The 27,319-nt window shown below is 37.4% G+C and overlaps 1 protein-coding gene across 1 annotated transcript in view; it reads left to right on the top strand.

Annotated features, from left to right (window-relative positions):
- Window positions 1-27,319, top strand: part of MGAM (maltase-glucoamylase) — a 242,917-nt gene that overhangs the window by 113,378 nt on the left and 102,220 nt on the right. Inside the window, exons 28-39 of the mRNA XM_088452310.1 lie at window positions 429-525; window positions 4,988-5,100; window positions 5,197-5,322; window positions 9,219-9,347; window positions 12,089-12,199; window positions 13,124-13,186; window positions 19,336-19,452; window positions 20,646-20,730; window positions 21,035-21,173; window positions 22,613-22,746; window positions 24,912-24,946; window positions 26,202-26,318. Of these exons, the coding sequence (XP_088308436.1) occupies window positions 429-525; window positions 4,988-5,100; window positions 5,197-5,322; window positions 9,219-9,347; window positions 12,089-12,199; window positions 13,124-13,186; window positions 19,336-19,452; window positions 20,646-20,730; window positions 21,035-21,173; window positions 22,613-22,746; window positions 24,912-24,946; window positions 26,202-26,318 (1,266 nt within the window). The remainder of the gene's footprint in view (window positions 1-428; window positions 526-4,987; window positions 5,101-5,196; window positions 5,323-9,218; window positions 9,348-12,088; window positions 12,200-13,123; window positions 13,187-19,335; window positions 19,453-20,645; window positions 20,731-21,034; window positions 21,174-22,612; window positions 22,747-24,911; window positions 24,947-26,201; window positions 26,319-27,319) is intronic.

The following is a 27,319-nucleotide window of genomic DNA, read 5'->3' as shown; positions in this document are numbered from 1 at the left end:
AGTGTACACTTACAAAAAGTATGCCTGGGGACAGGATTATTTATGCCAATGTCCAGCTCAGCATAGCTCACAGTCCAACATGCTCTATGAACTTTGCTTACTCAAGGACACCCATAACAGCCCAGATACATCTATTTGGACAGAAGCATAAATACTCTTGAAATAAGTACAACTGTATCTTTCATAATTGTATACTCTCAGTTCTAAAGTATGTGTAGAATGAAAACATACAAGGTACGCTCCGCAAACAAGCTCTGCATCAGCCACTGTAGTCACTAAATTCTCTATCTGTATAGTGTGATGTTTTGAATAGGCTTCCTCTAATCCCAGATACAGTAATACCTAGTATGTTAGAATACTAATCAACATACATAATCTAACACTGTGAGACATGACTCATATAAATGTTATTTGCTACATTCTTCCAGGATCATCTCAATTCATATGGTGTTCACCCATTCTACATGGGGTTGGATAATGATGGCAATGCTCACGGAGTACTTTTGTGGAACAGCAATGCTATGGGTAAACTGATATTTTACTTTTCTGGATCGATGGATGTATTACACATTACTGAATGAATGGAATGGAATTAAGATTCTGTAGATGAAGCAGTGGAGTTTCTAGAGATGAAGCAGTGTGTTGTTTAGAGTAAGATTTTAAACCTTGATGATTAGGTATCATTGATGTTGTAGCTATTTTTCAGTGAGGCTAGCATAGGCTTGTCACACATATTATGGCTCCAATGCAGGCTCTGTTTCCTATTAGAATGTGCAGCATGGGCCAGGCTGAGCAATAGGACCACACAGACAGCTCAGTGCTGCTGCCCAGTGACCAAGCACAAGTATAATCTACTATCAGATTTATTGGCATGACCAAAAATTATTGCAATAATTTTGATAACATTGCATACATGGAAAAAATTATTTTCAGGACTTTAAGATCAAAACACAGAGTTTCTACATTTAAAATATAAATATACATCTTAGAAGCATAATTCTTGTATAAATACGTATTTTCAAAGAATATATTAACAAAGGAGTGGAGAATATGTGTATATTTATCTATCTATCTATCTATCTATCTATCTATCTATCTATCTATCTATCTATATATATATATATATATATGTATATGTATATATATATATATATATAAACCTTTAAGCAAAAATTGCAGATATACCAACTTTACTCCTCCTGACAGAAAGCTTCAAGTAATTTGGCCCTTACAAGTAGGTAAATGGGCAGAATAAAATAACCTCAAATATGAGCTAAACAGTGTTGAAATAACACCTTGTTTGTTGTGTCAAATACATATAGTACAGTATATTCTATGCTGATTGCATCATTGTCATTGTCCATGCTAGCTAAAAGGACTGTTTTCCTTTAACAATACCTCTTAAAATGTAAACATGCATAATGAAACCAATAGGTGCATACACACACAACAATTTTTTTAACAATTATCGATAATGATATAGTTTATCATTCAATCATTGGAAAAATCATTCACTTCCTGAGTTAAAACGATGAATGATTATGGTTCATGCGTGTTCACGTTTGTAGTTTGTAGTTCAGTCAGACTGACCAACTCAACGATTTTCAGTAAGGGAAAATGCAAAAATTGTTTGTAGTTCAAAAAAATCGTTCATTACATTTAGTAAATGAACAATTTTAGTAAACGATTTTCATTAATTTTTCCCTTGAAAAAATGAACGAAAATCGTTTACTAAAATCGTTCATTTACTAAATTGTTGTGTGTATGCAGCTTATGTCTTCAACTGATTTAGTATTTCTTCCTATTTATCAAGCACCTCAGTATAAAATGACCATTGCTCAATATTGCCGGTGTTGGCCATAGATTGGGCTCGTCTGTGATAGCTTTGCCATGCTTTGCATGGGGGAACTACTTACCCCATTTTTAAAAACAGTAGCAATACCAGATGTGGAAACCAGAAAAAAAAGCTTTATTATTCAAATGAAGCATTTTTATGGAATAAATAACATGAAAATAATTTTATTTTTTTCTATAATTTCCAATTTATTTTTATTTATTTATTTTTAAAACTGGGGTTTCAGGTGCAGTGCTACTGTGTGACCTGGTAATGCCAGGCACACACATTGCAGTAGGGATCCTGTCTTGCTGGCAATGGAGAAAGTCCCTTTCTCTACTGAATCCAGTTTAAGCTCCTCACTCTCACATTCAATGCATTCAATTCCCCCCTGCTACATCTCCAAAATTATCTCAATCCCCATTCACTCTCTACCTCCCCACTCTTCCTCTGACTTTCACCTTTCCTCCACGCTTATTACTTCACACTTGCATTCAAGACTTTTCCCACACATAGGATATACTGTTATTGAAATCAGCTTGTTTGGGTAAATGTAACTCTTCAGGTTATATCAGATGAGCTGATCCAATTACTTTACTTATGATAATCAGCCCTGGATGCAGCATACATATTCAGATATTTAGACCAACCAGCCGAGAATTGGCCTGGTTATTGTACAGTGTGTAGCCCACTTAAGGTTCCACAAGAAATTTTGAGGAAAGAAAATTTGATTATCTTGTATAACATTACTTCAAGGAATTTTGATATATTGGAATTAAGACAGAATAGCAAGTACAGTATATGTTAAGATGTTGAGTTGAATAGAAGGAAGAAGGAAATCACTCCAGTACCCAGTTACAGGGCTAATTCAGTTTTTGACTGACCAGAAGGGGACAATACAAACAGTTATCTATTTAACCTTTCCCTGCCAGGGCTGAGCAAGTGACAAGGGAATATCAACTGTAATTAAAGTAAAGGTATTTTCATTAACTAGAGAAAGGATAAGCTTGCTGTAAGGGTGGTCAGGCTATGAAATTCTGTATAAATTACTTGGTGATGGTAGACATTTTAACTGGATTTAAAAATTAGTTGAATTATATTCTTGAAATAATGGCATATGTATCTAGAGTTTATCAACATTGAGAGGGTGTCTTTTCCAGGGAACTACTGTAAATATATGACTTAAGAAGGAAATGTGTCTGCTGATTTACCAACTGTTTGATTTACATTCTTTTTGATCAACATAAATAGAAATTTGAAAAATCTAAACATGTCTTGTATTGTAGTCTGTTTTCACTATCTCATATCTATGTAACTGTACGTATATTGACAGTGACTATATAGACGTGGGAAAATCAGCAATGTTATCCTGGCATGGCTGAAATGCTACATCAAGCTATTTAACCGTGCAGGCATTATAACTTAAAACATGCCACTTTAGGTGCATGTTTATAGCTATAATGCCAGCCTGTTAAAATGCTTTAACCACTTATAGTAACTGACTAATTTTTTTTTTCATTATCAAATTATGTGAATAAGAACCATTTAAACCTGATTCTATATAATTTTTTAACAAAAATGTAAAATCAAGTTAAAGAGCTTTAATTTAAATAATGTTAGAATGACTACAATCTAGAATTTTGGGGACATTTTTGAAAAAAATTGTTTTATAGTTAAAAAAAAAACTTTACAGAAGGGGTAAAGGGCAGACAGAGTGAAGGGGTGGGGAACAGGATTGCCTGATCACTGTGGTCAGCAGTGATCGGTACACATGGGGGGCAGAGCCGGGGCTACTGTATCTAGTGCAGACTCAGCTGCACTGAAGCTGGCAGGAGGGGGTGCTGCTGGGCAGTGATCGGAACACAGCGTGAGGGAAGCCACGACTACCTGTGTCTGTTGCAATCTCGGCTGCTATGCAGCCACTGGGTTTGGGTGCTGCCAAACTGCCTGATCACTGCTGGCCACAGTGATAAGGACACAGAGGAAGAGAAGGCACGACTACCATGAGCTGTGGCTGCTCTGTTTCCTTTGAAGTCATGGATGCTCTGCAGCTGCCGTGGGGTGCCCCCGCGCTGCCCAATAACTTTGGCCAGCAGTGATCGAGACACACTGGGGGTGGAGCCATGGGTGCATGGGGACTGGTAGGTCCTTCTGATACAGGCGGCTGCTGGAAGATTATCTTCTGGCAGCCACCCACTGGGTGTTTCTGACTGCTCGCATCAGATGTGATTATGTCTGGGAAAGTCCAGCCTGGAGTGTTCACATCTGATGCGACTACAACAGGCAAGTGTTTAAGTAAAATTTCAACCATGTCGGGATCCTGTCAGTGACTTTATCCTATCTACCTATTCACTGTCTACATAGTGCTTGTAGATGATTTGTATGTATCCCATTATTATAGGTCTAATCAATCTATCCTGATGCCCTGTATAAGGCAAACATTGTGGTACTGCCTACATGGAACTCATAAAAGATATCTCTAACTTTTTTACACTTTGTATTTTGCAAGATAATGGGATCTATTTAAAAAAATGAATCGAAAAGGAGTATGAAAAACTGCAGAATTTTGCTTTGTAATTTCCATCATATTTAATTATTTATATATTTTGAAGTGCTGTGACAGACCTTACAGTAAAGGGCTGTCCTGACGAGGAAATTTCAATCATCTTTTGCATTTGAAAAAGATGTTTGAAAGCTCTGCGCATGCACCAATTAGCATTGGTGAAGTCAGCCCGACGCTGGTTGGAAGCCGGCCGGGGAGAGCAGGGAAGTGCGAGCTGACTGGGGGATAGAATGCCTCTATCCTGCTTTTCGCTGTTCTCTTTTCTATATAAATACCGTTCCTGCACAGCCTTCATTTTATCCACTGGGGAAGGAATGTGTAAGAGAAATGAAAAGGCGGATAAATCAGTGATCTCTCCACACTTTTCATGTAACTAATTAGAGAGAAAACAAAAGTATGGCTTTCTACAGATAAAATTCGGGAGAAAAGACATATTTTGTTTGTTAAATAGACCCCAAGGTCACATGAATATGTTTGATTTAGTTGTTTCAATCCAATTTATTGTTAGTGAGATTTCAGATTATTGATAATCCTGGTAGTATGTCTTCACTAATCAATTGCTCTCATATATGTAACATTTATATTTTCAGATCTGACTTTACAGGAAACACCAGCACTAACTTACCGCACTATTGGTGGGATTTTGGACTTTTATGTAGTTTTGGGTCCTGAGCCGGAGGTTGTTGTCCAACAATACACAAAAGTAAGATGCCAGTCATTATAAATTTTAAGTTTATATGTGTCTTATATGTCTTATAGTAACTAAAGTAGATGATTACATTTTTATTTATCTTCTTAGCTTATTGGCCGCCCTGTTATGCCAGCCTATTGGGCTATGGGATTTCAGCTATGTCGCTATGGATACCAGAATGATTCTGAAATCTCTAACCTGTACGATGAAATGAAACGTGCTCAGATTCCCTATGTGAGTTTCATATTGATTATTACTAATGAGTGCAATTAACCCAATTTATTCCTCTTAAGTCATTTATCTATATACCACAATTTATACAAGGCCATTTTACCACTATATGGCATGTACTTAAGCTGATACTAAATTTGTTTGAGTATTTCATTTAAATGAACAGAACATATGCGCGTTATACTGGGTTACTGACAAAGTTGGACCTCTAGTGGTCCCAGTTTCATTAATTAAACAAGCCACCTCAGCCCAGCTGGGGGTGTAAGAAAGATCCATCTTGATTTTCAACATAGAGACTTGTAACCTTTTATGAGTGTGCACATTGTCTTTTGCACATCCCCAGTGTATGGCAGCGAGTCCTCGCATTCTTGGTCTAATGTTGCAGTGGAATATAGAACATGGTGTATAGAGCAGGGACTGCTTGTGCAGGGGGGCATGCTGTATTATTATTATTATTATTATTATTATTATTATTATTATTATTATTATTATATTAACAGTTAACTGAGCATTAGTTCTGGGTTTATTACAGGTATTAATTTTGCAAATGAAGTGTTAGGGCATTATGTATCCAGTACCTTCATATACTATGCGATAGATCTTGCCCTCTATTGCATTCATATCAGTGTATAATACAGCCAGTATGCCAGGACAGCTCTTACAATAATAACTGTCCATTGTAATGAGAGGATTTCTAGGTTTATGATGCTGGAGTCCTATTGTGCATGCATGCCCATTTGGGGGGGATCCTTCAGATCCCTCTACATATGGGGAAGTGTTGTGAAAAGAAGTTTATATTGTAGGCTTCTATAGGCATACATACACATTGCAATAGCTTGTAGTGCGGGCGGTCCACAATGGATACTGTGTTTCCGATATCTGCTGTGGACCATTTTAATGCATATGTGGAACCATTATATGTATTGTACATTTTTTTAAGGATACATCCCGCTTTATGTAATTTGGGGCTCTATTTAGTAAAGATACAAAACAATATATAATCATTCCCTAATCAAATTAGGTCATCAAGCAAACTTGATGACCTAACATTGATTGAACTCTGTGGTGCATTGCAAACCTAACATACATGGCATGTGCCCTGGCAATCACTGGATGCGCTATGCACATTGGGTGTGAGGTGCATGCACGCCGCAGCCTATAGGATTGAAGACTGGAAACATAAGAATGACAGGTAGAGATGGGATGAAATGAGAGTGGGTGGGGTTTGGAGGGGACTGGCTTGACCTGTGTCCAATATTTATTTATATAATAAGGAGGAGGATACTGCATAGGTACCATAGGGAGGAGGAGGGCAGCCCCTGGCCTCTCCCAGTGGATGGCAACCTGCAATGTCATGAGCAAAGCTCTGTTGACATGGAAGGAGACACTCATTTGTGAAAGATGCCTCCTTACGTATCACTGGCACAGGCTGGTTGGTCTGCCCGAGCAATGAAATATGGTGAAATTACTTTTCCAATATGATCCAAAAAAGATGATGTTGGAAAAGCAATTTTACATCTAATATATATAATTTTCTTAGTCCCTTTGTCATGAACGCTGTTTAAATTTTAATATCTCAAAGACCTTTTAAGAGATTCATTTGATTCTTTTGCAATGGATTTCAATCAGCAATAAATTACAGAATTTGATGAAAAACAATAAAAAATTGCCAAAGACCAAGCCACACCCATTTATGGTTTTTGGAATTTTTTTATTGCTGATTGAAATCCATCGCAAAAAAAATCAAATGAATATCCTAAGTAGTCTTTGAGAAATTCAAATTCAAACAGCGTTCTGGACAAAGGGATAGATTAATTTATTTTTTTTGCGACGGATTTCAATCAGAAATAAATTACAGAATTTGTTGAAAAACAATAAATGGCCATTGCTTAGCAGGGGGAGTGGTGATCATGTGACCTATGACCGGTTGTGTAAAGGACCATTGCGGTCATTTATGTTCTTTTTACTGTAAGCACTGACAGAAGACTCATATCAACATAAATAATAACTTAAGTAAATAATTACATTTCAGTACTTACAGTAATAATGTAAATTACCACAATGGTCTGTTACACATTCGGTCACAGGTCACATGATCACCACTCAACGTATGAAAAGAGGATTATATATCTAGACACATAGAATGAAAACTGTGCATTCAAAACAATGCTGAAACCAAACATTTCTTCAATGTACATAGTCACTGTGAAGAAACGCAGCACACAAGTCCATTTAAAAACAATATCAAATATTTTTTGTGCATTATCCAAAAATTGCTGTCCACCAACAATCACCATCTAAACTGATGGAGCGTTAGCATTTTTGCTATATTAAGAATTGGCTCAAATTCCAATACTGTATTTACAACAGTAGATATGTAAAACTGATACACAATTATTCGAATAGACTCAACGCTATAATTGCTGCCTAAGGTGGTTCTACCAAGTATTAACTCTGGGGAGGTCATATTAATGTAATCACTTATTTTAAATGACCGCAATGGTCTGTTATACAACCGGTCACAGGTCACATGTTTACCACTCATTGGCTAAGCCACGCCCATTTAAGGTTTTTGGCTAATTATTATTGTTTTTCATCAAATTGTATACAGTTTTATTATAAATATAAGCATTGAAATGTAATTCTTTACTTAATGTAAGTTCAGGGTACAAATTGGCGAAATGTTCGCCACAGGCATACTAGTATATAAATAAAACCATTAGATTGTGTCTCTTTACTCAATTCCTGAAGTCAGCAGAGATCCATTTTTTATTTTATTTTAAACATACAAGGTTGAACCTTGTAGGGTGAAATGCATCTACAAGTTAAATAAACTTTCCCTCCTTACTGGTCTACTTCTAACAAACGTATACCCCTACAATTTATTTCAAATACAGATGTTAGACTAATTTGCTTTATCTACTGCTTTTCCACTCTGTCAGTCTCAACATAGGCTACATTTTGCCACATCCAATATAAATTACTTCTAATAACATGCAAGGTCATAAACAACACTTCACCAACACGCATCTCTGCATAGTTTTCTAAATATTACTCAATGCGATTGCTGCACTGTGCACAATATCTGCAATACATTTCTCACCCACACTCATCTCATTTTTAGTTACAGGATTGTATTTGGCCTGCACCCACTCTGTGAAATATACTTCTGCATACAACACGCCTTTCCTCCAGCCTCCAAGCCTTCATGTATTCTAAAAATTCACCTCTGTTTATCAAATGCCCAAACTACTCTCTTAACTTCTCAACACTATTTTATGTGAGCAACATCCATCTATACAGTTCACACAAAACTTACATGTATTCTCTCTAATAAAGCATCCCCTGACACATTTATTGTAACTTGAACAATAGCCCACCAAACACATTTTACTTGCAATCTGGCTGGACCAATATGCAATATGTGGCACTTAACCTCATGATTCAATCAACTGTTTTCAATTAGATTGCAATATGATGTTTGTGAACAGGGCCCTTTTACCTGTCTATCACAGTTTATTGCTGTACTGATTTTAATTTTTAAAACAAAATGATCATGCGATATAATAAATGTTAATAAAAAACAGTAACAATTGATATAGACAATCCAAACAGGTTTGCCAACTTTGGGGTCTATGTACTAAGCAGTGATAAGAGACAGAGTGAAAAGTGATAAGTAAGTGATAAGGTGCCAGCCAATCAGCTCCCAACTGCCATCTTACAGGCTGTGTTTGAAAAATGACAGTTGGGAACGGATTGGCTGGCACCTTATCCCAGACTTATCACTTTTCACTCTGTCTCTTATCACTGCTTAGTACATAGACCCCTTGACCTTGCCAATGTGCTCTTTGATCTATATTTTTTATATATAATATCTAAGTAATTAAATTATTCCATAGGATGTGCAATATGCTGATATTGATTACATGGAGCGTCAAATGGACTTCACGCTTGGTGCTACCTTCTCAGGATTACCAGCTCTGGTTGACCGAATAAAAGCAGAAGGAATGAAATTTATTATACTTTTGGTGAGTGATATGTATATAAATAGAGAGTGAGATGAGGAAAATATATAATACTACATATTTAATGTCAGAGCTATATTATGACTCCAGTATTCTAATAGTTGTATTCACAGTTGGTATTCAAACCAGTCCCAATGGAGCTTAGTGTCTAAAATGACTACCATACACCCACTAAGGTACTGTACATTATATTTAGGAGCCAATTAAATTCCTTATATGTTTTTAGATTGTGGGAAGAAACTGGAATACCCAAAGGAAACACACACCAATACTAAAGGGATGTGGGACATGCAGACTCCAAACAGATAGGCAATTAAGCTCAAGTCCACAGTGCTGCTAGACAGCAATGCTGACCACTGTATCATTGTGTTGGCCATATATTTATATTACCAAAGCACTCACCTTTGGACCTTTATTCTGATTTTGCAGATTTTGTGTAGAACATTTGTCAGTTATCCATATGTACAGAATCATAACTCTCAGCCACCCAGTAAGTAGTAAAATGATGAGAATGCTAGGCTCCAATACATGCTGTAGAATGACAGAATGTATCTCACTCTCTGGAGGAGATTTACTCAGCTAAGAAGAATGGTAATTACTTACATGATCATTGCTTCCATAATCTTGGTAAAGTTATATATATATATACACACAGTCAGGTCCATAAATATTGGGACATTGACAGAATTTTCAGATTTTGGCCTCTATTCACCACCACAATGGTTTTGAAATTAATCACAACAGTTTCAATATGTGCCTCCCATTTTCTAACGGGCCAAAAGTAATGGGACTATCAACTCAAAAACTATTTCATGGACAGGTGTGGGCTATTCCCTCGTTATTTCATTATCAATTAAGCAGGTCTGGAGTTGATTCTAGGTATGACATTTGCATTTGGAATCAGTTGATGTCAACTCTCAATATGAGATCTAAAGAGCTGTCACTATCAGTGAAGCAAGCCATCATTAGGCTGCAAAAATGAAAACAAACCCATCAGAGAGATTGCAAAAACATTAGGTGTGGCCAAATCAACTGTTTGGATCATTCTTAAAAAGAAAGAACGCATCGGAGAGCTCAGCAACACCAAAAGACCTGGAAGACCACGGAAAACAACTGTGGTGGATGAAAAAAGAATTATTTCCCTGGTGAAGAAAAACCCCTTCACAACAGTTGGCCAAATCAAGAACACTCTCCAGGAGGTAGATGTATATGTGTCAAAGTCAACAATCAAGTGAAGACTTCACAAGAGTGAATATAGAGGGTTCACCACAAGATGCAAACCATTGGTGAGCCACAAAAACAGGAAGACCAGATTAGAGTTTGCCAAACAACATCTAAAAAAGCCATTACAGTTCTGGAACAACATCCTATTGACAATTGAGACAAAGATCAACTTGTACCAGAGTGATGGGAAGAGAAGAGAAGGAAAGGAACTGCTCATGATCCAAAACATACCACCTCATCAGTGAAGCATGGTGGTGGTAGTGTCATGGCGTGGGTATGTATGGCTGCCAATGGAACTGGTTCCCTTGTATTTATTGATGATGTGACTGCTGACAAAAGCAGCAGAATGAATTCTGAAGTGTTTCGGGCAATATTATATGCTCATATTCAGTCAAATGCTTCAGAACTCATTGGACAGCGCTTCACAGTGCAGATGGACAATGACCCGAAGCATACTGCAAAAGCAACCAAAGAGTTTTTAAGGCTAAAAAGTGGAATGTTATGCAATGGCCAAGTCAATCCCCTGACCTGAATCCAATTGAGCATGCATTTCACTTTATGAAGACAAAACTGAAGGGAATATGCCCCGAGAACAAGCAGTAACTGAAGACATTTGCAGTAGAGGCCTGGCGGAGCATCACCAGGGATGAAACCCAGCCTCTGGTGATGTCTATGCATTCCAGACTTCAGGCTGTAATTGCCTGCAAAGGATTTGCAACAAAGTATTAAAAAGTGAAAGTTAGATTTAGGATTGTTTAGTTTGTCCCATTACTTTTGGCACCTTAAAAAGTGGGAAGCACATATAGAAACCGTTGTAATTCCTACACCGTTCACATGATTTGGATGTAATTACCCTCAAATTAAATCAGAAAGTCTGCAGTTAAATCACATCTTGTTTGTTTCATTTCAAAGCCATTGTGGTGGTGAATAGACAACAAAATATGAAAATTATGTCAATGTCCCAATATTTATGCACCTGACTGTATATTGATCTGCGGTCTCATATTTAATATATCAACTAATCATCTGAGTGATACTCAGCCAATTAAACAGCTGCAAAAGTTGTACATCTTTTTTTTATTTTTAGAATTCCTGGATTCACTGACATTTTTATTATATTATATATATTGAATATATGTATTAAATGTTATTTCTACAATAACTGTTGTGCCATTTCTTCCATATTGGAGAGTCACACATATAGATAATGCAGCGCTGGTCTCAATCTCTTTTTTGTATTTAGCTGCATTTGTTTATAAGGAGGATACATATATATTTCATTAAAGTGCTATGCTATCACTGACACCCAATATATGAATTGTTTAAAAATATATCTTACATATTATACCTTGTTAATTTTTGTATGATACAGGGACACATACAAACGTATAACCTAACTTTACATAAAAATCATTCAATTTTGGTTACACATATACTTGAGTATTGGCACTAAACATTAGATTGAGGTTTTATCTGAAAATGCTATGTTAAATCACTGTTTATGCTTGTGCTATCCTTAGGATCCTGCCATTGCCGGAAATGAAACCAATCCCTATCCAGCTTTTGATAGAGGTGTTCAAGATGATGTGTTTATCAAATGGGCAGATAATAGTGGAATAGTGTGGGGAAAGGTATGCATAATATAAAATGCCTAGACCAGGAACATTATCTGCATTAAAGTATTGCCAATTGCTTCTCTATAAACGCTATCAGACACTCTTTGTTAAACTGAAGTGTGAGTGGAAAGGTTTCAGATGGCTAATTTTAAACTGGTTGCTAAAAGAAGCTGAAATTCAATATAAATCATACTGGTATGACCATGACGTCCGGTAATTCCCTTCTGGCACTACACACTCACTCTATCATCCTTGTTATTCTGCTTCCCACCTCTAAAGAAGCAGATGTACAGAATTACATCAATGTCACCAATGGACACACAGACTTCCATGCTCAAAGCTCTTTCACATTCACTTGTATCATACGTCTAATATAAAAACCTTTCCATAACACTGCTCTTCCTGTACCAGAGATGAAATTAATTATATTACTATACACAAATCACTCCAGTTTAATTGGTCCTTCATTAAAATCTACAGTATACTACTGTACCTCTATCCAGTCAATTTAACATTTTCTCACCTCAGTTAAACTCATATTAGTTGATTATCCTTCAAACTATAAATTATTATTTTGTTTACCAATGAGAAAAAATGCTTGACATTTACATTGTTCAAGCTGAAGGCCAATTCTCAGCCACTGTCATGCTTAGACATTGGCAAGTGATTATTATGCTGAAATCTTTCATTCTCGATGGAGTGCTTAGAACAACTAACTGCATTTTCTACAACACATTTCATTGTTTTTAACCAGTGTCTAAAATTGTATCCAAGTTGGGATAGAAACATTTTTATGTTACCTTTCCATTTGAACTCCTGATTAATTCTATTTATTTATCTTTCTGAAATTTAGTTTGAATTGAACACAGTCAATTGATGATCAAATCTGTATAATATTAATAATATGTTAACATTTGTTCATTTTTTTATTTTGTTAAGGTCTGGCCAGATTTGCCCAACGTCACTGTTGATAATTCTTTAGACTGGGATACACAAGTTAAGGTAATAATATTTTACTAATATAATAATGTTTAAGCAAATAACACAGGTAATACTGTAGTATTCAATTTTCATGCAAGTTATTCTATCCAGGCTCAGATTACCAATAGAGCAACCTACCATATAGCCATTAATTAGCATGTGTTGCATTCAGAGATAGAAACAGGGGTAGGACAATGTACTGTAGATAGCTGTGTAAAATTGTATATGATCACATAGTCCAGTGATGGCAATTATACTGCAGTAGAGATTTGTTTCTTGTAATTCAAAGTTAGAGACTGTAAGATAATATTGTACATTTGGGGGTAGCTTATGCTGATCATCGTCAATTTGGACCGATGGATTTAAAGCGGTAACAGAAATAAATGCTAAACCAGAAATAAATGCTGAACCAGGCTCTAACAAATTATGGGATAGTAAATATATTTCTTGGTATCCAAAAATCACACAGTGCATATGACCTTACAATATGTTGTTCATTTCTGGCACTTATGAGACGACCAAAAGAATTGGAAAAGGTGGATGCAGTGTCCATGGCGCACACAGTTGGCTGATGTTGTAAGTCTTTGCATGCATCCCGATGGTTACTGCAAGGAGGCATAGAAAGAATTTGGATGCAAGAGCTGTGGATTCCAGATAGCATTTCCAGGAGGTTAAAAGGCGGCAGGAAGCCAGATGCGTGTGTGACAGAGGCTGCTTCTAAAGATGCAGTAATGCTAACACTGGACGCCATGTTCAGCCTGCCATAGTGTTGGTGCAAGTTTCAATAGTGCTTCCGATGATTTGTTTAAAGACGTACCGAAACAGATGCTGCAAGTTGGCGTCTCACATGTTCACAAAATCAGACGCAGCATTAGCATGAAGATGTAGTCACGGCTGCGGCAAGAGACCACCTCTGAATCAGACCCAAAGGGTAATAAACTGAAATATAGATTGCAGATATTTTAAATAGTATCAACATTATTATTATTATTATTATTATTATCTATTTATTAATTTTGCAGATTTTTTTACTGCGAGACCTATTTTGAGATAACAGCTGAACATAAAAATATTGTTGCAGTATCAAAATAAAGGTCTTACCATGTAGATGTACCAATCAAAGAGAAAAATTAGATTGGGGCAATGGGTTTGGCATGGCAGAACGCCAAAGTTCCCATGTAAAGTAGTGTGTTATAATAACAGCATTCCCACTAACATGGTTGGACACACTAGATCACATGCCTGTGCATTATTTTCCATTGGTCTCACACTTTCCAGTGTAACCACTCACCTGAACTACTTTCAACTGTCACATGAAAAATCCAACTGTAAACAACAGCATCAATCATGCAGACACTACTCACAGAAAAGTAGCACATCTCTGCTTCACTGATAGTGGCAAATCCCTGGATCACTGACAGTAACACATCCCTGTCTCACTGACAGACATACACATTTCTGTTGCATACTTAACCATAATAGAATGTCTTACCTGTATGATGTGGCCCATATACTTTGAAGACCAATGGCCATCTCCATTACAAATTTGGCCCTTTGCATTCCTAGAATGTTTCTGAGCAATCTTATGCACAACTTTACATTATCTACTCTGCTGAAGCAACTGAAATGAGGATTGGGTGGAACTCAACCTGTGATCCTAATATTATGGCAAAACTGCATGAAATGATACTCGAAGTCAACAAGTAAAAGATAATGGCAGAAGTTGAGAAGGCATACAATGAACTGGCACTTATCAAAGGCACACAGTCATACACAGTTCAATAGTTTTTACTATCAGAACAGCCTGACATCCATAACCAGAGCAAGATCTGATTCAATTTGCCTTCAGCAGATGAAATTGCTGCCATTTTCACAACCAAATATCGTGATCCTCCAGGAAACTATGACTTGAAGGTCTTCCCTAAGAGATCTGGGCCTGAATACCTGAAAAATATCAACTAACTGCATCAACTCACTCATGCTATACCCTTTACTGTTTCCTAATGGAGAATGTGGATGGGGTAAGAATAGGCAGCATGAAAGACAGACCACTGGCAAGTTCAGAAAAGTGACTCGATTGCAGTAAAAGACTTATAGAATGGCAATTTTCTGTTTTACACAACTCCGGTAAGTTGTGGCTACAGTATTTAGTCAATCTGTACACACGAGTTGAAGGTGAATGTCTCATGTACAATAGAACACAGCTTGAGCAAAAGAATTTCAGAGAATTTGAGACATTCTCTGGCCTACAAGACAACCTATTCAATGATGCAGCTGAGCGTGGACTACAACCTTGGAAAATCGTTATCTTGCCTTCTTCTTTCCAAAGTTTGCCCAGAAACATGAACATGCAATGCCAAGATGCTATGGCTTTAGTCTGTGCCTATGGCAAATTGTTGCTGTTCATCACATTCATATGTAATCTGAAATTGAAAGAGATAACTAAGAATCTTGGATACGCAACTCAGTTCAACTACAGACCAGAACTTATTGATCAATTATTCACAGCAAAACTAGAGTAGCTCTTCTGTTATTTGACCCAAGAAATAAGTATTTGGAGACATAATCTATTACCTACATGTCATTGAATTCCAAAAACGAGGACTGCCTCTTTGCCACATGTTTCTCACCCTGGCAGACGAAGATATATGTGAGATTAAACACATTGATAAAATCATATCAGCAGAACTTCCACCATCTGACAGGACTCTCCTATTCCAAGTTGTGAAGTCTTGCCTGATCCACGGCCCTTTTGAAACACTGAATCCAATGGCAAAAGTATAAAGAATTTCCTGAAACCTTACGCGCTATGACAACAGGGAAACTGCAACGGTTATTACATATACAAGTGAAGAAACAATGGCAGAACATTTCTAACCAAAGTTATTGGTCACTTTTCACTAAATCACAAATGAGTGAGTGGTGCCATCTAACCCATGCTTACGTGAGAAATTCCAGGCTCATATCAATGTAGAAGTACTGTATGTTCGACAGTTAAAGCAGTAAACTTCCTACACAAATATATCTACAAAGGCTACGATAGTATGAATGTCATGACGGTGAGCGTTAATCCAGATGGACAAGCTGATTATGATGAGATTAAATGATTTGTCAACATGCACTACATCAGTGCACCTGAGGCATTTCGAAGGTGACTTGTGTTCCCAATTCAACCAAAATCGCATATTATTTAGAAGTTAGCTATTCATTTGCCAGGACATCACAATTTCTACATCCTGGGGACACAGACATCACTTATTTGGTCCAACAAGAATATGCCAAGACAACTTTGACAGCATTTTTTGAACTCAATCACAATGACCCTGAACCAGGTAGATTTTGTACTAGGACATCATGAAAGATTATTTATTTGACAACAAACATTGAAAAAGAAAGCAAATAAATCATTTAGCTATCGGCCGTGTCTACACAGTCAGCCAGAAACATAAGGAAACCTTTGCACTTTGTCTTCTATTGGTCAGTGTCCCCGGGCCGACATCTTTTGATGACCTGAGGACCTTTAATGAACAGTCCATGAAACTTTCAGGCAAGCTGTTATTGCAAGGAATCTTTTCAAATCTGACACAGAATATGAAATTGCATTCGAAGAATATTCCTCTCAACAGATTCCCAAACAGTTCGGAGCAATGTTTACTTACCTTTGTGATTTTTGTGGACTAAAAGACCATAGGCACCTTTCTTGAAATTCAAGATAACTTTAACTGAAGACTTTAATAGAACTCTCTCATTAAAGATAAGTTGCAACAAGGTACATTTTGAAATTGGTACAATACTTTTGTCACATTTGTTGAGCCTTGGAGATTTAGATCTGTCACAAGTCTCACTAGAAGCCATACCACAAACTGTCTTTGAAGCAGAATCTGAGCAAGTGATTGCTGACACTATGACTTCCAAACTTTTAGGACTGGATTCAGACCTGGTCGCTAGATGCTTACGCTTGCTCCCAGCGTATGCAAATTCTGAACACACCCAGCAATGCAGGTGATCACACGGTAAGGCATAAGCACACCCACTATGTCTTGGCGTGCGATCACTTTGTGTATGCAGATGCCCACCAGCCTGTCTTAAGACGCCCACTTGTGCACGTCATCTCCAGGAAGTGTATGCAACCATCGGTAACATCGAGTACCATCGGGAGCATTCACAGCGCTTGTGGTTGCCTTTACCCTACCGCAAGCACTGCGAGCAGTTCAGTGTAAAACACAGCCAGGTGACGTGTACTATGACGCTCGCTATTAATTATGCATGCCTCTGAAATGGCGTTGAAATGGAGGTGCTAATGCATGCCTGCGTTAGCACCTCCACTCCCCTGTTACTACTGGCCTGCCCTGTTACCACCCACAAACGGCCACTCCTGACACTCATTCCACTGGGCTGTCTTTGCTGGGTGAGTGAGCACTTCTCGATCACTCGGACTAGTTCGCGCACATGCACTGCGATGCATATGCATGCACACATTTGCAAACATCGCCAGCAGCGAGTCAACACTTGCTAGCGACCAGGTCTGAATCAGGCTATCTTACATTGTACAGTGGTGTGTGTCACTAACCAAGAAACAAGTACAATGTATTTTTCATTTCTGGTGCTGGTGGCTGTGGGAAGACTTTTTTGTATGAACCATTGTTACATTTCTTTCATGGCAAAGGCATGAAATATTCTGCTGTAGTATGCACAGGTATTGCAGCAATGTTCCTCCCAGGAGGACATAGAAGCCACAGCATCTTCAAATTTTCGATTCATTTGTTCGAAAATTCAGTTAGTTCTACCAAGCCAAGTTCAAAAGATAGAAAAGAACTGAAATTGTCAAAGGTCTACATTTTTGATGAAGCTTCCTTGACCCCTGCTAATGCCCTGACCTACCTTGATCATTTATTCCGCAACATCAAAAATAACAAATAACCATTTGGTGGCAAGTTCTTGATACTTGGAGTAAGTTTTAAACAAGAGCTCCACATAGTCCCTCACTCAGCATGCAGAACCATTATTGAACTATCTCAAATCATGCCCACTATGGCCACACTACGAAAAGTATCTCCTGACACAAAACATGCATACAAACCATATTGAGGTTGCATTCACCTATTTTGTATCTGCGGTTCTGGCCGTGCCAATGTTACAGATTCGCCTTTCATTCAAATACCAAATTAAATGTATGCAAGGGTGACATTATTGAAACAATATAAAGCACTAACATTCAAACCCTGTCTGAATATGAACAGAAAGATAGACCAATCCTTTGCCCAAAGAATTCCCAATGTTTTGAGATCAACAACAATATCATTGAACAACTTCCATATAAAGAGTGCATTTTCCACACTTGTGACAGAAGATGAGAGTGAAAGAGTGCGCTATCCAGTTGAATTTTTGCACACGATCGAGATGAGTGGACTCCCACCATATATTCTTCGACTGAAAAAGGTTGCAGTCGTGATTCTCATCAGGAACCTGGACACAAGGAAGGGTTTAGTCAGTGGCACACGTATGATTGTAAAGTCACTCTTCCAAAATACAATTTCTGTGGAGATTTTGTGCAGAGCACATAAAGGGTCGTTGCACACCTGACTCCAAGCGACAGCACTTTCCCTTTTATTATCAAACAGATCAATTTCCAATCATATTGTCCTTTGCGATGACAATGAACAAGAGTCAAGGACAGACACTTGCCAAAGTTGGAATATATGTTCTAAAACCAGAATTCTCAAATGGAATGCTCTACGTTGTCCTATCTCAATCAAGATTGAAGAATTCTGTTGCAGTACAGATCACTCACGAAGATGCACCTGGATTACCTGCCGCAAATGGATGGACTCAAAATATTGTCTTACTGTAGTCTCCGAATAAATTTGTAACATTTTTTGTCACTCAAATAAAGTTAGTTGCTTGATATGAGTTTATTCTTTAAAAAAAAAAACTAACCATTGATTTCTACGGGTTTCTACTAGTTATTATTATTATTATTATTATTATTATTATTATTATTATAATTATTATAATTATTATTACCTCTACTATTATTATTTACCTTTATTTATATTGATCTACCATATTGTTCAGCACTTTCAAATTAAGACATACACTTTATTTGATTGAATGTATATGCAGGTTACAGTATACTGAACTTCAAATTGTTATTATTTTTATAATTATAGCTTTACAGAGCTTATGCTGCCTTCCCTGACTTTTTCATGGAAAAAACAGCCAAATGGTGGCACCGTGAAATCGAAGAATTCCACAAAAACTATATTATGTTTGATGGACTCTGGATAGTAAGTAAACTTACTAATTTATGAACTAGTAGCAATAAAACACTTTGGTACAGCACATGAAAACTGACATATTTTATGGAGATATTAGTTGTAATGCTTTTTTTCTTCCTTTTAACTGGATAGAGCAGTGACAGCACTTACATTTGCGGGTCTGTGAATCTCTGTAATAAAGTTACCATATTGAGCATTCTACATCATAAATCATAACGCCCCCATAGTTGTATGATTTCCTATAATTAGCACAATGTTCCAAGGGAGAATGAGACTGAAGATGTGCTGTTAATTCTCACATGAAAACACTCTCGGAAAACATTTCAGGAAAATGTTATTATTATAGCAATAAAAGACCATTGTTTTAGCAAATTAATCTTAACATTTTATGTGCCTCAGCCAGGGCATTTATGATTAAAAGTATATTTGAAATGGAGGATATAACATTTGCATATAAATAAAGTATTAAAGTGAAACATAATCAACACATATTATATTATTGCTAATAATAATAATAATAATAATAGTTCTTTATTATAAATGCATAGATAATTGTGCCAATATTTACAAATAAATTCATTGTAAATGTGTTTTTTGTCTTATGTTACCCATTATTTTAATATGCACAACTTATCCATCTTTACACTATTGCTGCAAGCGCACCAAACTGCCCCTCTCGGCGCACCAGGTCACGTGTTACTCTCTTAGCGATGAATATCTTTTTTGTACAAATTTTGTCTTAGTCGCAATATGATGTGACTAATATGGACCATGAGACTGCAATGACTAATTTGATGTGCAACACTTGTATATCTGTGTGTGACTGACCCTGAAGGGTAAATTTACTAAGATGGGAGTTCTATTTAAGGAGTGATGTTGGCTATAGCAACCAATCAGATTCTACTCTTTTATCTAGCACCTTCTAGAAGATAATACCTGGAATCTGATTGGTTGCTATTGGTAACATTACTTCTTAATAGAACTCCCATCTTAGTAAATTTACCCCTGAATCTCTATATGAAATACTATGTTGCAGCGGTCACTGTTTTTTCCATGCCAAGTTCCGTTGTGCGTTTTATAATGATTCCGTGGCATACAGATTTGAGGTAATGAGACATACTGTAAGTGTGCAGGCACATATTACTTGTCATGTACTGTATGCGGTATGTTAAAGTGGCATTTCTCATTCTTGTATATATTAGGATATGAATGAGCCCGCCAGCTTTGTTCATGGATCTGTAAATGGCTGCAGAAATGAGACCTTGAACAATCCAGAATATATGCCAGGTAATAAACAATTCATTATTTATACTTTAATTATATTTTTATAAGCCAATATATATTATATTACACGTGGCTGAAGTTTCAGAATTAGCCTGTGCTAAGGTGGAACTGTTGTCAGGTTCAAACAGATCTTTACTGCAGAATTGTAGTGGAACATGACAGCAATCCAGAGACAAAACCGGTCAACCTGTTTCTTTTTTTGAGAATTTGCAAAGGGGGGGGGGGGGGGGGTAGCAATTACAGTGGTAAATTCAGTCACTTCTACATGATTTAAGAAATATACAGTATTGTATGTTTATTTTTTTAGCTTTGGAGTCAAGACATATGGGATTATCGCACAAGACCATATGTATGGAAAGTGTACAACACCTGCCTAATGGAGAAACAGTTAACCATTATGATGTCCACAGTTTGTATGGATGGTCTCACTCAAAGCCATCATATGAGTGAGTTTTTTTCTGTTTACAATGTTTAAACTTCTGTTTACAATTTAAATAAGACAAAAGTTGTAATTAATTTTCTTTCTTTTTTTAAAAAATAATTTTATTATCATATCACTATTAATTGACTACACATACAAGCCATTGTTTCTTGCTGAAGTAGAAAAGAAAATGTTTCATGCTGTGGTGCTTTTATTTTCTGTTATAGATCACTAAACAATTATATCTAAATTGTCAAACAGTGTAATTGGAGTATATCAATAGACATTTGTTAAAAAACAAACTGCTGCACCCATAAATCTAGGACTGGAGTATATAAATAGTAGCCTGGCAGCACACAGCTCTAATTGGAGCAAGCACAACACCCTTCAATAGTAACACTAGAGTGGGGGCTATTTCCTTTGCACTGTCCTTACTTCAGCAGGGGGGCTGGAATTAGACCACCTACTGTTGAAGGCTATTAACTTTTATTCTGACATAACCAAACAGTAAGATGGTGTAGGGCCATAGAGAAAAAGGACGGGAATGGTTGATGGAGAAGACATTAAAAAATCATTGGGATGTAACCATGCCCACCTGGAACAAAAAAGAATGAAAATAATTAAGCACACTAAGGACGGGGCATTCTTCCCATTGCACAGCTAGCCCAGGCCCCTGAGAGGCCCCATAACCAAGGGTTGGCTTGGATAATTAGTACCCATGCCCTCCCTCTTAGCTCCCCTGGGTAGGTGAGACAACAGCTTTTTGATTCATTGTATTGCTATTGCTGTGGCCTCAGGAAGTAAGAAATCTAGTCACAGATGTGCTCTCATTACAGCTTGGTGACACAAAAATGTACTTGCCTGACACAGCGATCTAACTAGCCTGCAATGCATTGTTACTCCAGCTCTTGGCATGCTGACATTGATTGCTAGTAAGAGGGCTTATTGATTTATTTATTTATTTTTGCTGTGACACAGTGACCATTTATTGTAAATTATGTTAAGTTCACTAAACAGATGTTATTTAAAATCACTGATGGTCCTGCATTCACTACACAAAAATTCCACTGAGACTACATTCCACTAAGGGAATGAAATTATGATCCCAGCGGTCGGGATGCAGGCGCTCAAAATGCCGCCTCCAGAATCCCAACACCAGTATTCTGACCACTGACATCCCGATGGTAAATATTGGGGTTAGAGGTTAGGGATATGCACTATGGGAAAAGTTAGGGTTAGTCTGTGGGGGGAGAAGAGTTAAGCTTATGCTGTGGGGAGGGATGGTAGGGTTAGGTGTAAGGGTCGGGTTAGGGTTAGCTTACTTAGTGGTAGCTGTCGGCATTGTAACCCAGTCTGGATGCCAGCATCGGGATTCTGAGCTCCGGGATTCTGAGCGCTGGTATCCCATACCCAGCCCCCACTAAGTACAAATACAAATGTTGACTAAAATGCATTGTTTTATAGTGCTCTGAGAAATGTTACAGGAGAACGTGGAATAATTATCTCTCGCTCTACATATCCAACTTCTGGGCAGTGGGTGGGACACTGGCTTGGTGACAACACTGCTGCTTGGGATCAAGTTGATAAATCTATTATTGGTAAGTAGCACATTCTCTGAGAAATGTTCTAAGAAAGGGATGAGATTCAAAAGTGAGGCTTTCAATCTACATAAGTTAGGTGACCCAGTTCAGTACCAGTTGATTGTGACTGATCATTTTATTTCTCTGTTTTCTTATTGATAATAATATTTCAAAAACTGTGAGGCTGAAGTAGAGCTAAACATATGTATGCTTTGGAGAGTATTTGTATTTTTGCACTGCACATGCTGAGGAAACAAGTATGTACACATGTATGGGCGATGCAGAGACATATGCATTTCTGTTACACTATTTTGTCTGGGTTTAAATAGTTTTTACTTGTATGTGGCTGTTACATTTTTTATCTGACAGGCCCCAGGTGGTCAAGCAGGGGTGAAATATTTCGAAGGTGTGGTGCTGAACATAGGGGTTCCACAAGGATGTGTTCTCACCCCAACATTGTATTAGTTATTCACCCATAGTTGCGAGTCAGTCTCACAGTCTGTTAAGTTTGTGGATGATATTGACATTGTTGGCTTAATAAGCAATGGGAATGAATGTGCATAGAGAAGTGAGGTTGCTAGATTGTTTGAGTGGAGTAAGGTAAATTGCCTACATTTCAAACACATCTAAAACCAAAGAGATGATCACTGACTTTTGGAAGTGGAGTGTTACTCCTAACGTACCAGTTTGTCTAGATGGATTGAAAATTGAACAAGTGGAGTCCTTCAAATTCTTGCGTATTGTTATTTTGGATACTTTGATTGTTGTGCCTTGCTGGTCAAGAAGGCACAACAACTCCATTTTTTCTTAAGACGTTTATGATCAGTTTGTGTGAGTAGGGGGACCTTGTTAAACTTTTAATGGAGCATTGTAGTGTCTTATCTATGGGATTGCCAAATGGTTTGGGAACTGTACTGCTACAGAACATAAAGCTCTAGATTGGGTGGTTAGGACAGCTGGTAGAATAATTGGTGTTGTGCTACCATGCATCCAGGAAATCTATGATAAGAGAGTCCTAAAGAAATCAAAATCTTTTGGAAGATCACAGCCACGTGCACCATGCAAAACATGAGAGGTTACCATCAAATAGGTGCTTTAGAGTTCTGCGATCACGCACAAAACAGTTGCACAATAGCCTTTTCCCTAGTGCTGTGCGTATGTTAAATAGTTGTAATGACCTTGATTGATTTATATTTAAATGTTTTATTATTTTTATAGTACATTTGTAATGTAACTGCTGCTTGCCTTATTATGTGATAATGTGCTACACGTTTTTTTGTTGACATCACTTGTGCTGTTAATGACTTTAAAGTAATCATTCATTCATCCATTTGTGACTGAAGAGATGTAACTGGGCCATAATGGAGCATTCTCATGCAGGCAATGTTAAGTGAAGGTGAGTCAATGGGATCTATGGGCTATGCAGAGTTGGCCTGAAGCATAAATACAGCTGTATTCAGACGTATTTGTTATACAAAGAATATGGCTAGAGCAAATGTGCCCTAATCATGATTATGAACATAACACCAAGCATATGAATAAGAGTAGTACAACCCTGCATATGGGACAGATCTCTCCCCATGGAGGCAAATAGCGATATTTACCATACCATGCATACACAGAAGCAAATTTACCATTGAGCCAGATGGATCTCCGCTAGATCCTGCTTTGCATGAAATGGGCTGAACTGTGCAGCAATATGTCTCTTGTGGGAATATCATAGGCGTGTAGCTAAAGCTCAGTGCAATTCTGAGCCACACATATGGGAAAAAGAAGTACATTTCAGATGGATCTCTTTCACCTAGCTTTGGGCAGGTGCAAGTTCCGATATTAATGATGAAGGTTGTGGCGGTTGGCATAAAATCAGTGAGTGGTGTGTCTTTCTGCTTGAAGACGCACAAATTCATGCATTAGCTGTACAGAATCTTGCATTAGCATAAGGTTGTGAATCTGGCTTCTGTGGCTTCACGAACAATCAGTCATTTTGTGTATGACGCAGAATCAGATCCTTAGTTGCATGTACACACTACTGTACGGTACCTCTATGATGATTAGACAATGCAATTTTCTAAAAAATTTGCCAAGCATTGATTGAATAATGGTTCTAAAACAATTAAAGTTACTGTACTATGGCAGTATGTTAAAGATAAATATTGATTTTTCTATTGTATTTTTATTTGCAGGTATGATGGATTTCAGTCTTTTTGGTATTTCATATGTAAGTAGTAAGTCAAGTAACCAGACATTGTGCTCATTATAATATGGGATTGTGTACAAGTTTCCAAGGGCCTTATTCAGACTCTCAAATGCATCTAGAAAAATAAATTGCATCTCTGCGACCTATTCAGAAACAGTCTCAGGTTAGAAATCTCAAGCAGCGACTCCCTCCCCTTGGCTGTGGTTCCCTCCTCTTGTCATGCCTGGCTGAGATGAGATTGGATTGCGACTGGAGGCATGGCTTCACAGTCAGTACAGGAAATTACGCAAATCGCAAAATGATGAAAACAGATTGCAGGTTACAATTCGGACAGAGCAGATAATAAGTACCCAAGTGGATTGATGCATCTGAAATGTTGAGCGAAGCATATAAATATTCTAAATGACAACACTTTAGAATATATGTGCAGCTTACCCATCCCAAATTGAGTCTGAATGATTATTTATTTATGGTCATTGAGTTTGTATTGCATTGTAAAATTGCTTTTAAAACACTGCTACATCCTTTTTAGAGTTTTTGCATAAATACATGGGTGAATTTTAAGCATTTGTGACCAATTGCATGCATCACTATCAACTTTACACTTACTGTAGACTAGGGAGGCTGAGTTTCAGTCTTTTTGGTGGCCATGTTTGTCTTGACTTAAACTAAAGACTGACTCTGAAGACTGTCAGTGACAGTGAGCAATAATTGTCTGTACCCATGGCTCTGTGTGATCTGCAAATTCAGTATGCACAGAATGATAAAAGTGAAAATGTGACATGTGGCACATTTTTGTTGCCTCCTTATTACAGCCCACATACGCCTATCTTCAAAACTTGACAAATAGCCCTTTTTGGCACACCATGGACTTATAAAACATATAATTAGCTCATATCCTTTTAACCATATACAACCAGGTGAAAGCATGCACTTACCTGAGAACTGTCCTGATGCAAGTCAGAAAGCCTCTATTTGCATGTTGATCAAACAGGGTATAGAAATATCATTGTATTATTGTATCATTGTAGGGTTTTTCCTTAACAGAATTATCACAATCCTGCAATCAATAAAATGTCCACCAAAACTAGATAAAATGTATTTGAAAAATTAATATAATAAGTAAAATATCTAAAAAAAAATTAGTTTTATGTTTGACTAAATTATAAAATTATAAAACAAACTGGATCATCAGTAATAATATGTAATTAACTATTAATTGGTAGAACGTTTTTCTTAAAAACAAAAAGTAACTGGTTTCTGTTTTTTCATGTAGACTGGAGCAGACATTTGTGGATTCTTCCAAAACACCACCAGAGAACTATGTGCCCGTTGGATGCAGCTTGGAGCATTTTACCCATTTTCAAGAAATCACAATGGAATAGGGTGGAGGGTACGTTATACTGCAATTATTTGATATTTTGTACTGAAGATAATGTGACTGATCATGTTTGCTTTTGTGGCCAAAACTGAATTTGGTCCCTTTCATGAACTATAGGTGTATTAAAATAGTAGCAATTAAAAATGTTTTAATGTTATGTTTATGATGTTATGTTTCTATATACATGGTTACTATTGCTGTTATGTACTCTCGTTACTTTACTTAGTTTGTAGCTCAAGACTGACTTTGCAAAATCTATTATAATGAATAAGGGTAGGGGCGGATTGGGAACCTATTATAAATGCATATAGTCAGGGGCATTGGGAATTTAAAGAAGTCCTGGAAGTTTTTTAGATTGGGGTGGAGCCAACTAAAGTATGCAGGATGATTAACCCCAGTGACATTGGTGGTGGGCAAGTCTAAAGTAACACTTAGTGATGGGCTAATACCTTAATACTAATGTCGATAATTTTTAGAACATTAATATTACTGGTGGATTATTACAGGGCATTACTGTCCTTGGAATACTTGGAACACACAAAATAGTGGAATCTTGAGGCATTAACTTTCATATTACTGAATCTAGACAATTGATCTTTGGCAATGTAGCCTCACTCCTGGCTAAGAGGGCTAGTAGACCACATTGGATGTTACATGTCCTATACACACAGAGGCCCTGATTCAGAGACGGACGCTCTGAATCTGGGCGTTTTTTTTTTTTTTTTGGTGCGGCCTTCTGGCCGCTCACATAGCTGTGGATGACCACTCACAGCTATTGCGAGTGGCCAGGATGATGGTCGCGATGGTCAAGACCATCGCGACCATTGGGCTCTCGACAAGACCCTTGTGGTAGGGTCTCGTGGCCGCAAGCCCCAGAGGGCTTCTGGCTCTAACAGAGCCGGAAGCTCTCTCACTGACATCACTGGTGATGTCAGTGGGGTCGCCCACAAATGGCAGGCGTTCTCATGGGAACGCCTCCATTTGTGAAGCAACCCCCTGCCACGCCTACAAAA

The sequence above is a fragment of the Taudactylus pleione genome, unplaced genomic scaffold (assembly GCF_031769625.1).
Source record: "Taudactylus pleione unplaced genomic scaffold, aTauple2 ptg000037l, whole genome shotgun sequence".
Taxonomy (NCBI): Eukaryota; Metazoa; Chordata; class Amphibia; order Anura; family Myobatrachidae; genus Taudactylus; species Taudactylus pleione.
This window is presented reverse-complemented; position numbering and strand designations above follow the sequence as displayed.